Source organism: Pleurodeles waltl, chromosome 5, assembly GCF_031143425.1.
Source record: "Pleurodeles waltl isolate 20211129_DDA chromosome 5, aPleWal1.hap1.20221129, whole genome shotgun sequence".
Classification (NCBI taxonomy): domain Eukaryota; kingdom Metazoa; phylum Chordata; class Amphibia; order Caudata; family Salamandridae; genus Pleurodeles; species Pleurodeles waltl.
The window spans coordinates 625417869-625430733 of NC_090444.1; the positions used below are offsets into that span (position 1 = coordinate 625417869).

Sequence of the window (12865 nt, forward strand, 5' to 3'; positions counted from 1 at the left end):
CGAAACCCCCCTCGAAAGGGCGTTTTACGGAATGAGCTGTAATTCCCTCTGCTCTGCGGGGAGTAGAGTGCGCCCATGGCTTTGGCAGTGTCCGTATCTTTTTTGAGTTTCTCAATCGCTGTGTCCACTTCTGGACCGAACAGTTCTTTTTCATTAAAAGGCATATTGAGAACTGCTTGTTGAATCTCTGGTTTAAATCCAGACGTTCGGAGCCATGCATGCCTTCTGATAGTTACAGATGTATTAATTGTCCGTGCAGCTGTATCTGCAGCGTCCATGGAGGAGCGGATCTGGTTGTTGGAGATGGCCTGTCCCTCCTCAACCACTTGTTTTGCCCTATTTTGGAAGTCTTTGGGCAGATGTTGAATGAGATGTTGCATCTCGTCCCAGTGGGCTCTGTCATAGCGCGCAAGTAGTGCCTGGGAGTTCGCGATGCGCCACTGGTTTGCAGCTTGTGCTGCGACTCTTTTACCAGCTGCATCAAACTTGCGGCTTTCTTTATCTGGGGGTGGTGCATCTCCAGATGTGTGAGAGTTGGCCCTTTTCCTAGCTGCTCCTACAACAACAGAGTCTGGTGGCAGCTGTGTTGTGATGAAAGCCGGGTCTGTAGGAGGCGGCTTATACTTTTTTTCCACCCTTGGTGTGATTGCCCTACTTTTGACCGGGTCCTTAAATATGTCTTTTGCGTGCCGGAGCATACCAGGGAGCATAGGCAGGCTTTGGTAGGAGCTGTGGGTGGAGGAGAGTGTGTTGAACAGGAAATCATCCTCGACCTGTTCTGAGTGGAGGCTTACGTTGTGAAATTGTGCTGCTCTAGCCACCACCTGAGAGTACGCGGTGCTGTCTTCTGGTGGAGATGGTTTTGTAGGGTATGCCTCTGGGCTGTTATCTGACACTGGGGCGTCGTATAGGTCCCATGCGTCCTGGTCTTGGTCACCCTGGCTCATGGTGGTGTGAGCTGGGGAGTGTGATGGCGTTTGTGCTGGTGAAACGTTAATCACGGGCGGAGGAGAGGGTGGTGGTGTAACTCTTTTCACCACTTTTGGTTGTGGTGCTTGTTCCGTCTGGAACTCCAACCTTCTCTTTCTCCTAATGGGGGGAAGGGTGCTTATTTTTCCTGTCCCCTGCTGAATGAAGATACGCTTTTGCGTATGGTCCGCATCAGTTGCTTGTAGCTCTTCCTCAAACCTATGCTTCTGCATTTGGGAGGTTAGCGAGTGCTCTTCTGTATAAGAGCCTGAAGCTGGGTCCCTTGCAGTTTGTTTCGGCGTCGAAACTGTGTCTGCGTGTTTTTTCGGCTCCGAGGTGACTTTTTTCCTTTTCGGGGCCGAAACCTCTCGGCGTCGATCTGTTTCGGTGCCGCTGTCTCGGCGTCGAGCCGTGTCCACACCGGCATCTCGGTGTCGAGGCTTGTCTCCAGCACTTTCTCGGTCCCGAGAAGGCTGCGTGCCGGTGTCTCGACCGGAGTCGGACGATCTCGGCACTGTTTGGGCCTTTTTCGGTGCCGACGGTCGGTCACCGATTTTATGGGTTGAGCCATGGCCTGGTGGCAGTGGCGTCCCCTGGGCCTTGTAAATGTTTCTTTGTGTGGTTTTCGACGTCTTACTCACGGTTTGTGTATCGTCGAATCCTTCGGAGTCTGAGTCTTGGATCGAGAAGGTACCTTCCTCTTCCTGTTCCTCGAACTCCCGTCGGGCTGTCGGTGCGGACGCCATTTGAAGTCTTCTGGCTCGACGGTCTCGGAGTGTTTTTCGGGACCGGAACGCACGACAGGCCTCGCAGGTGTCTTCGCTGTGCTCAGGTGACAGGCACAGGTTGCAGACCAAGTGTTGGTCTGTGTAGGGGTATTTATTGTGGCATTTGGGGCAGAAACGGAACGGGGTCCGTTCCATCGGCGTTCTTCAGCACGCGGTCGGGCCGACCAGGCCCCGACGGAGGATCGAAAAATTACCCCGAAGGGCACCGGAGCTCTTCGATCTTCGATGCGGTGTTGAATGTAAGTATGCCGATCCCGAACGCAACAATACCGACGAAAATCTTCCGAAATTAACTATTTTTTCTGTTCCGAAACTCGGAGCGACAGGAACACGTCCGAACCCGATGGCGGAAAAAAAACAATCGAGGATGGAGTCGACGCCCATGCGCAATGGAGACAAAAGGAGGAGTCACTCGGTCCCGTGACTCGAAAGACTTCTTCGAAGAAAAACAACTTGTAACACTCCGGCCCAACACCAGATGGCGAGCTATTGCAGAACATGCGTATCTACAGCGACAGATGCCATCGAACGTAGCATTTTCAAAATTGTAATGAGAAACCTGACTGTACGATTGAATAGGGGTTCCCATTACAATTCTAAAGACACCAAACATGAGATAACTATCTGCACCCAATTGGAAACTTCAGCTTATTAAATGTAATAAGGAATCTTCAATGTTATCCTATGGGAGAGGTAGGTCTCAATGTAGTCAAAAACAGATTTAGGAGTTTTTATATTACTAGGACACATAAAACCAAAATGTACATACCCAACCTTTGAACTAGAAGGCACCCTTCCCTATGAGATACATGGGGCCTCCGTTAGGAGTGACATATGTTATAAAAGAGGAATTTAGGGCTTGGCAAGGAGCTTTATTGCTAAGTCGACATGGCAGTTTAAAACTGCATTCAGGCTGTAGTGGCAGGCCTGGGACCTGTTTTAAGGTGCTACTTAAATGGGTTGCACAATAAGTGCTGCAGGCCCACTGGTAGTATTTAATTTATAGGCTCTAGGTATGCGGTATACCACTAAGAAGGGGCTTAGAAGTAAATTAAATATGCCAATTGTGTGTAAGCTAATTTAACCATGTTTTAGGGGATTGAGAACAAGCACCTAAGAACTGGTTAGCAGTGGTAAAGTGCACAGAGTATTAAGGCCAACAAAAATAAATTCTCAAAAAAGGTGGAGAGAAAAAAGGCAAAACATTTGGGGGTGACCCTGCAGAGGGGGCCAAGTTCAACAAGGCTCATTTGACTCTCGAAAGCCCAGCCAGGGCTCCATGAGGTCAGGTGTGTTTGATCCAATAGGCCCCTTTCACTTGGTGTGCATGGATTACGAGAAAGGAAGATTGCCATCCTCTGGATTATTAGGGAGAAGGTATGAGGGACCCCGGTTGTCCTCCAGTCTTTCTCCATAGGTGCTGCCAAGGCTGGCCCGTCCTGCAGTCCCAGGGGCCTGATTCGGTTACTGCCTTCCAGCACTGTCCAATGGCTCTTTCCTCTGAGGCTTGCTTCACAGAGAGCAGACAGGGATGCAAAGCTGATATCCCTGTTCAGGGCAGCCTGCTTGGGGCCGGTTTAGCCAGCACTGTATTCTGATTGATAGGGCACACTTGGTCCACTTGAGGATGGACATTTTGGCCAGCCTCGGCTGTTTCAAGCAAAAAGTGTCCATCCTGCCTGGACCATCTGACTCGAGGGTCTGCCTTTTGTGGAAGTCATTCAGCAGAGCAATGGCCAAGCAACCTGCCAGCTTGAAAAATGGTCTGACCATAGTGGAAGGAGTTGGGTGTTGCTAGTCCCAAGATGCTGATTGGTGGTCTGGGCCCCATGTGCTTATCGGTTGCCATTTTCCACCCAATGCATTTCAGCAGCAGCTCGGAATGACTTTCTGTTGGATGGCTCTGGCTGCCCAGGATGGGACACAGCACCCCTATGTCTTACTCAAGCTGCAGCTTGGCCCGTCTCTCCCTTTGATATCACGGATCAGGCCTACTTGTGCCTGTGTGACTGCCCTGTCTCCCCATCCCCTGCAGGCAAGCAGGGACTCGCAAAGCAGGCTCCAGACACGCAGCTCTTCCTCCCATTCAGTAGGTGCAGCTACCCGTATTTATCCTGCCAGTAGCGTATGCTTGTCTAAAAGATTATACCATGCATGTGTAAGTACGTAAGTAATGGCTCATTAAATCAATTATGGTTACTTTGATTGCTCCATCTATTACTTGGATACTATGGTAATTCTAGAGCTAATCCATGCTGAAGAGCACTGATCTCTGAGATGGGTACATTTATCAGACCGAGTCTAATCTGGGCTCACCTGGCCCTTTTGGTGACTCTAGATAACCGTATGTATCATAGCCTGTGATGGAGATGATACATATGGATGTCTGCCCTATTAACTGTGCCTACTATGGTGATCGCAGGCAACAGGGAATCACGGTTAGTTTCCGGAAAGTTACCTATGTGTTTTTTGCTGTCTTGCCACAGCCAGTGGTCTCTCACAGATAGCACTGTAAAAATTACTTTTACACACACCTGAGGGTGAGGGGGTTTTCGACCTTTGCACATAATTTGATGTCTTTCTAGCTCATTCCAATTCCCAGCTCCGCATTCAATTTCTTTCCACTCCATTACCTTATTTGTTCCACCCCAGGAGTCCTAGTTTTTTCATTACACTGCTGGCATGAGATTTTTTCTTTTTAAATTTGTCTGTATTGCTTGATTTCTGGCAGTCAATGGGAGTGTATGGCCCTCTTTATTTCCCATAGTATGTTGACCGCACCTCCCCTTCTTTCTCCTTTTCGGTGGCTTCCTGCGCCTACTCTCTCTGTCCCTGGACCTTGCTTACCTGTTCTTTTTCTATCCTTGCCTGCCCTCACTCTTTCACTCGCAAAGTACTCTTCTACTGCTCGCTCTTTTCCACATGCTGGGCTCTCTGCAGGTTGGACATAACTAAACAGACTGGTCAATAGATCCTGCCAGCCATCACTTGCGACTTTGTAAATGTTTGAACATTTGGACCACATACATTAGCAAAGACAATAATGTTGGGCGTCCATACTGGAATTCGATTTGGTTGTTTTTCTTTATTAAAGAAATACCATTCCATGATGGCTATCACGTGTGCTCATGGAACAATACAAAAAATCAGCCCTACACTGGTAACAGTGTGGTGATGTCAGGCAACATTATTACTGTAGCAGTAAGAGTCCCACCTGTAGTTTTAAATACATCTCTCCATTGCCCACGCTAATGACAATCCCACCTATTTAAGTGAGAATAGCACAAGTTTGGGAAAGCGAAGGAGACAGTGAACATTGGGAATTGTGGTACGGAGGTAAAGGGCTGTAAAAATGTATTGCAAAAAGAAACGTATTTAGTAAAGATCAAAAATGGTAACTCTCTACTACCTGCATCACACCAGTTCTGATCCTGACCAAATTCAAATGGTTAATCCTGAAGAGGCACTGCATCTCTTCAGTCACATCTAGGTCAGTGTTAAGGATACGGGATCTCAGTCCACATAGGCTAGCTGTCCTTTGTGCATCTTCCAGAACCACCAATTTTCATATCAGAAAAACAAGGGCATCCACTACATTATGCTGGAAGCCAGTATGACTTTGAAAGTCTGTACTAACTGCCTTAGGAATCCCTCCAGTAATCTGCAACCTCTTCGCCATTACAGACACTGTTGATTCAAAAGTGAACAACATCCTCAAGTCGTTTTATACCACCAACACTGTTTTATACTTCATTCATCTTATAAATGAATTATAAGGCCCCGTTCATCTCCTTCTGCCTGTTCAGTTGTTCGTCAGGGGTTCGCCAAATGAAACATCCTAATTCTTGTTGTCATCCCTACCCTTTTTCTTTCAAGCGAGGAGATGGGAATAGTTCTGTTTATTTCTCCTAGAATGTTTATATCCCATACTACTGCTGTCCCAGCTAAGGACCCTTGCTGATCTGCAGCCTTGTGCCACCTGGCCTTATGAAACTGGTTCAAGAGGCTTGGCTTCGGACTCACGCCATTGTGGCAGCCACAGATCAGAATTTCTGCTTGATGTTAGCCTAACTATGCTGACACTAATCGGACTTTACAAAGAGATGTCGTTCTTTGCCACAGACAATTCATGCTCCTTGGACACCCATTTTCACTCTCAAAACAAAGACACCTGTGGCCCCATCCGGAAGGCACCCACTCTCTCATGTTCTTTCCAAAGTGGATCGCACCTTCTGACACATCTAAATTGATGTCAATGTCATCAAACGTTTGACAGCGATAATTGCGCATACATGAAGCAGCACCACAGAAGAAAAGCACATTTTCTTTAACAGTTTCTGCCTTTAACGCATTTTATGATAAGGGGAGGGTCGTCCAGAGAATTGTAGAAGATTAACATTTGTTTACCAGGTATAAATTGCATCAATACGCTAAGACTGCACAAATGTGATTGGCGGAAATATATTAATTAAGCAAAGCCACTGGAACTTATTCTTGCAGGTCTTCCATTGCTTTTTTTAATTTATTTTTAGATTTTCTCTGGCAATACAGAAAGGGACCAACCATATGGCCCAGTCCCCCCAAAAAGGACAATCCATTCTGAACTGCACTGCCACATCACTTCTGAAAGGGCACAGAACCAACCCTTAGACCACACTTGACTTTTGGTCAAGCTTTAGGTTACTTCGTCAGGCAGCACAAAAGTGATGGGTAAAAATGCTTGCATCAATCTGAACGCTCAGCAATTACTTTTTTAGCAAATATGTTTATGTAATGCATATTGCTGAAATGGAAGCACATCTTATCAGTCATCACTGCTGTAAATGTTGTCTTGCACACTAATATTTACCTTCTGTATGTATAACTGAAAATATTTTCATTTACTATGGTAAGTGAACATGATTTGTCCCTGGTCAGTCTTGGTCTGTATCGCCCCAAGATGCATCTGCCAGTCTTCCCATCCTGATCACAAAGTTCAGACATATAAAGTGAAGTGTGTCTTGTTTTGTAACATTTTTTGCCATGTTTGCCTTGCAGGGGTATCAGTGAGGGAACAGGTTGTTAAGATTCCATCGACATGTCCATAAAGTCCAATTTGGTCATGCTGAAGAGAGACATGGAGGTTACCAACCTGACTGCTTCCCATGCAGCTAACTTTAGCAGCTAAAGCAAATGCCTTTTTTAGTTAAAACTATGAGCAATTCAAAGACTCCAACAGGGTTCTCCGAGGAAGCCTTACAGTACACAGATGTGCAATGTGCAGAATTAAGCGTACTAAGGAAAATAAGGGATATTAATTGAAAACCAATGTACAGTTATTAAAAAAACATGCAAAATGATATTTAAAATGACATTACTACATTTCCAAGATACATTATACATAATAAAGAGATTCATAATTAAGTGACCAAAGAATAAAAAAAGACATTAATACAAATTTCTTGTTCTGTAATATTAAGCCATTTCCACCAAATATACTAAGATAAGCCAACAGAAGATTTCCTGTAACATGAAATTGATTTTGCACCTAGTTCCTGACTGTGCAGAAATTAAAACTAGGCAAAGGAATTGAGTGTGGTCATATTTACCATTTCTTGTCAGTATTACTGTACCTAAATCCAGCTATTCTCAGTAATTCTTCCCAGAATAGAAAGTACCATTGGGACCTTCGAATAATACGACAAACTTCCTGGTTTCCCCCTCCTGGGTCAAATAAAGGGTGCAAATCCACATTACTTGGAGTAAGTAATAAATCAGTGAAGGAGCTGTGCAATGTGCTCGTGAGGTGGCAGGCAAACGGGCAGGTGGTCATGGGTGTTGCTGAAGTGGAGAAGTATAGTCTGCTGCCCCTGCCCTGTCATCAGTGTGCATGCATGCCCCATGTCCCCCAAACCTGTGTGCATGGCCTGTGGCTGTGCCTGCTCATTGGGAGGGGGGGGGGCTGGAGGTGAAGCCCATTGTCAGTCTTGGGCTCTGCCAAAATCCTGGCTGTTGCTGGAGGAAATAAGCAGAGATCAGACTGTACTCCCACCCGTATCCCTTGCCTTGCCACCAGCTCTACTCTGGTTTCTTCAGGTCAGGAGACACTGGACTTTCCGTAGTATGGTGAAGCAGTATTCCCCAGGGATTACTTGGTGCTATTTGACAGTGCTGACCACACTCTTCTACCAAACAAGCCTTGATTGGCTGTCATTAAAAGTTCTGTGGTTTAGTTCTTTCCTCTTTGGTTCTTTTCTCTCTTTAATGAGTAGAATTCCTTGTGACATCCCGCAGGGCTGCATTCTGTAATTTCTATTTGTGGAAGCTCCGCTGTACTTTAGACTACTTACTGATGCTGTCATTCGCTCCCAGAATTGTCAGTTATACCCCTATACAGGCAATATTCAAATAATATTTAGACCGAGTGGTTCTTCCTTAAACAATGTTTCTGATCAGCGATGTCTATCGGGAGTAAGTATTGCTGGTTGAAACTGGATAACAAAAAAACGGAGATCTTTGTCACTGGTAGAAACGCTAACGTCTCCTATGTAATTAATACTTTGTCTAGTTCTCATTTCTGTTGCTGTCTTCTCTGTCGACAAACGTACTCTAGTGCGTAGTGGCCCAATGGGTGTTAGGATGCATTACATTTCTTTCATAACATGATATAATGTAACATAATACACGGTTCTGCCATCCTCTAGATCGGACCCCATAGGACATACCTTACATTAATCAATATGTAAATTATATTTTCAACTTCTCGATTTTATTATTATGATGAGCAAACTATAAATCTTCTTTCAGAGGCAACATTTCAGAGATGGATTCACAAACTGAATTCCCAAAACTAGCAACAATGTTACAATGAAATAACATGTGAACCAATGTAACACCCACATCAATTTGGGGCAGATGTACAAAACATTTTCATGGTTTCAAGTTCTCTCTTTCGGTGTTTGTAAGACTAAAAAAAGCCTTTTCCTTTGTCCGAATCCCATTTTTGGAAGAATGACATTTTCAAAACTACTAAAATGGAATTCTGAATGGACACTAATTCGGTATCTGGCACAGAATCTAAAAACTATGTGAATATAAAAAGTATGGGAATATAGCAAAAAAGTTTGTTGAAAAGTTGGCAGTTTTCCAGACGATCACTGGCAACTCTTAATATATATATTTGCTTTATTTAAAGGCAGACACAGAAACGAACGCCTGTTGGCCCCAGCAGGCCATCGTCCCTGTGATGACCTCCAATCATAGTGGCTAACAACTTTGCAATGTACCTCATTAACATTCATGAGGTAGATCAGATTACAACCCACTATTATTCGAAGTTAATAGAACTCAACTATTAGTACTTAGGTCCATTTTTATGTTCTTTACTGGTCGCAATTGGCAACCTTAAATTTGCAACAAGATATTTGTGCATCCGGCCATTTACTTCCAACATATGGGGGACTTTAGCATTTTAGCTCCATGCATTCTGCTTTGAGTCCACAAAACATTGTGAAGTAGCACAAGATTGGTTTGAAAAACAGAACCCACGAAGAGTCTTCTCAAATTAGACTTCGTATACAAAACAATTCCTACTCTCGATTAAAACTATTACTAGCATGACCTACACAGATTAATTCAGTTGAGATCAAATGAAATGAAAATTGGAAAGCCTAGAAAATATTGCAAACAATTTTAAAATAACAATAGGTGTTCTTTCTGCATTACATCACTCATATCAAGGGGCGACCTCAGCTCCTCGCTTTAGCAACTATAGCAGGGGTGAGCTTTTTGATGGGCCTCTTGTGTCTGCAACTCGGCAGGCAAAAGGCCCATAATTAACACAAAAAGGTGGGAAGGTGAGCGAGTGAAAAGATGGATGGATGTGTGAGTGAAATGGATGAATCAGTAAATGAAGGGCTGGATCTATGAGTGAAAGGGTAAATGAATGAATCGATCAATGGATGGATGACTGAGTGAAGGGATGGATGAGTGAAAGGATGGGTGGATGAATGAGAGAAAGCATGAATAGATGCTTTGTCGGAAGAGCTAAGTAAGCTCTTCTGGGAAGGGTTGACGCAACTTGCTTAGATTGCTTGGTGCCATTACAACTTGGGGTATTTTAATTTTCTGGCTACTCCCTTTCTCATAACCTTTGTGAATGCTAGTTTAGACGTTTTCTGTTAGAGGCAGGCAAGAGAGTGTGGCTGTAATTAAATACTAACTTTGAGATAATCATCGGGTGAGCAGAAAAATTGTGAACTGAAAGTGAAACAAATAAATTACCGTGTTAGTAACCACACGGATCATGTCAATCTTCACCATTCCGCTTATCCCAAGAGTGTCCACTCTATCCAAGTTCATCCTGTGGTTGTAAATTAACAAGTGTTTGCCATTTGCAGCCACCTAAAAAAGGAGAAGGTGAGTATAATTATTGATATTCTTACCACCACACAAAAATATCCGAACAACATGAACAAGCTGGTTAGATTTTCTATAAATGCATATATCCCAAACTTTAATACCATGCAGAATAAAGGCACGTGATTCAGATTTGGCACAGTGGGAGCTTTGCTTCACAGTGTGTGAGCCCGGATGTACAAAAATACCAACATAACACTGTATTGCTAGCCCACAACGCCTGAAAATTACCAGTCAAAGGGAACAACACATCGGTTAGTAAGAAATGGAAACTATCAACAAAGCTTTAAAAACACCAAGGCTGGAGGAGGTATTCTTGCGAGTGCTTCGTGGTCAATCCTGGCCTTGCCTGTTATGGATATCCTGCATTCGTTAGTTGCCTTCTATGTTTACATCCACAGCCTCTTGTAAACAAAAATAACAACTGAAACTGAGAAGGATTGAGAGATAACAACAACATTTACAAGTATATGTGTTAGTAATAAATAATAGATTTCTAATTCAGTAGCAGTGGGAAGACGTGCCACATATGCCCACACTGGATTGAAGCAACTATCTTACGAAAAACTACTAAAACAAATCAAACATGAGGGCTTAAGAGGCAGAGAGACAGTAATAATCACAAAATGTCTAAAAAGTGGCCAATGTGGCTGTCTTATCGACCTCCTTCATAAAAACACATCAGCGGGAATCCAGAGAAACACCCATTGCGTAAAAGCAAAGGAAACAGATACCTTCAAGAAGAGCATGATCTGATGTCTCGAGCGTGGTAACTCAATTTAATTTTTAAAATCACAATCGAGTTGACACTCTTTGAAATGGAATGTTATCAGAATATTGAGTTTTAAATATGCTACCAAAATATGTGAAAGTAGACATACATCAGCAAGACACACAGATGTGGAGTTAAGAATCTACACTTAACCTATATCTACTTACCTTCACAACATTTTGGTAGTCAATATTCTGGCTATCATATTTTGTAGAATGATATTTGTGTGCTTGATATTCTGACATATAACCGTCCAAAATAATATACATTTTTCTGCAAATAGTTGATAGAGTCTTTTGGAAATTAGTATACATTTTCACTGGTAGGCCGTTTTAACCTTCACTGAACAAAGACCGGAATGGATTTTTGAATGTATGTTATGAATTTCTAAACGTTTTAACTTAAAGAGCACAGGCAACTGCTATTTTTTCACATCCCTCATCTCGCCTCATCGGAATTGACTTGACAAACAGCCAAGTCAGTCTGCGGCTATACACACCACATCTCCCTGCATTAGTCTTCGTATCACTAATCTGCAACAAATCAGCACACGCAGCAGTCAACATACATCCACAACCTTGCCGACTTACTACAACACTGGGAATTACTTAGCAAACAACCAAGGCAAACCACAGCCCCACAATGTTCACTCACTGCTCCTCTTATCACCACCCAAGCAACAAAATAGCAAAATCTTCTGAGTAAACATTGTTAGACCTGGCATCGTTGGCGTGGCTTTCCCCCTCGCTTTTTGCCTTCAAACCTCCTTTTTGCTGACTTTGTTTTTACTGGCGTTAGGACTCTGCACGCTTTACCACTGCTAGCCAGTGTTATAGTGCTTCAGCTCTCTCCTTAAAACATGGCAGAATTTGCTTACACACAATTAGCATATTTAATTTACTTCTAAGCCCCTAGTAAAGTGGCACTCACTACCTGTGTCCAGGGCCTGTAAATTAAATGCTACCAGTGGGCTTACAGCACTGATTGTGCCATCCACTTAAATAGCACTTTAAACATGTCTCTGGCCTGCCACTGCAGCCTGTGTGTTCAGTTTTAAACTGCCATTGCAACCTGTGTGTGCAATTTTAAACTGCCATTTCGACCTGGCAAAATAAAACCTTTTATAAATAGCTGGTCAACAGATGTAGGCCAGGCCCAAAGCACACTACTATGTAGGCCTTACGGCTTCAAATGTAATCAGGCTCTGATGATTTTTCTGGAACAGCAAATCCCTCCCTGTGAAGTAGATACAAATGTTGCTCCTCACTTGTAGAAATGAAATACCAGAGTATATCACTTAAACAATCTTCTTATGGAAATGACTGACAACATAACCCAATGCATTTCAGGTAAAAGTCCTTTATCAGGGGTAACTATGAATGAAATGGGAAACATGGAGGTCAAATAAAGGCAGTAAGTAGGGAAACAAAAAGAGAAACAAAAGAGAAGAAATGGATATGTGTTGATTTCAGCACGTAAAAATGAACAATGAAAAGAGAAAAGTTCCCCATATTTTGGAACATGCTGGTAAATACGTTGCATGCAGCGAAAGTATCAAGAGCCAGGGGCGAAAGTGACCAAACAGTCGTCTAGAAGTCCTCAAGAAAATAGCATAAGATGCAGAACCTGTCACACCACATGGCCATAATGAGAACCCATCATCACCTGAGATGTGTAAAGTCACTGAAAAAGATGAGAAAATGAATGTACCCGTGGTTGAAAAAACACTGAAGGAAACTACATAGACCAGCATGCATCATGCAATACAAAAAGCGCAAATTATCACTCACAAGTGAGTCGTCTATGAATGACCTCAATACTATGGGCCTCATTATGACCCTGGCGGGCGGCGGAGGCCGCCCGCCAGGATGCCGCCCTCCATAATACCGCTCCGCGGTCAGAAGACCGCGGAGGGTATTATGAGTTTTTCCCTGGGCTG

The 12865-nt window shown here is 43.6% G+C and overlaps 1 protein-coding gene across 1 annotated transcript in view; it reads right to left on the reverse strand.

The window, feature by feature from the left end:
* The window catches only part of LGALS8 (galectin 8), a 225922-nt gene that overhangs the window by 138070 nt on the left and 74987 nt on the right, over positions 1-12865 (reverse strand). Inside the window, exon 5 of the mRNA XM_069234484.1 lies at positions 10020-10139. Within this exon, the coding sequence (XP_069090585.1) occupies positions 10020-10139 (120 nt within the window). The remainder of the gene's footprint in view (positions 1-10019; positions 10140-12865) is intronic.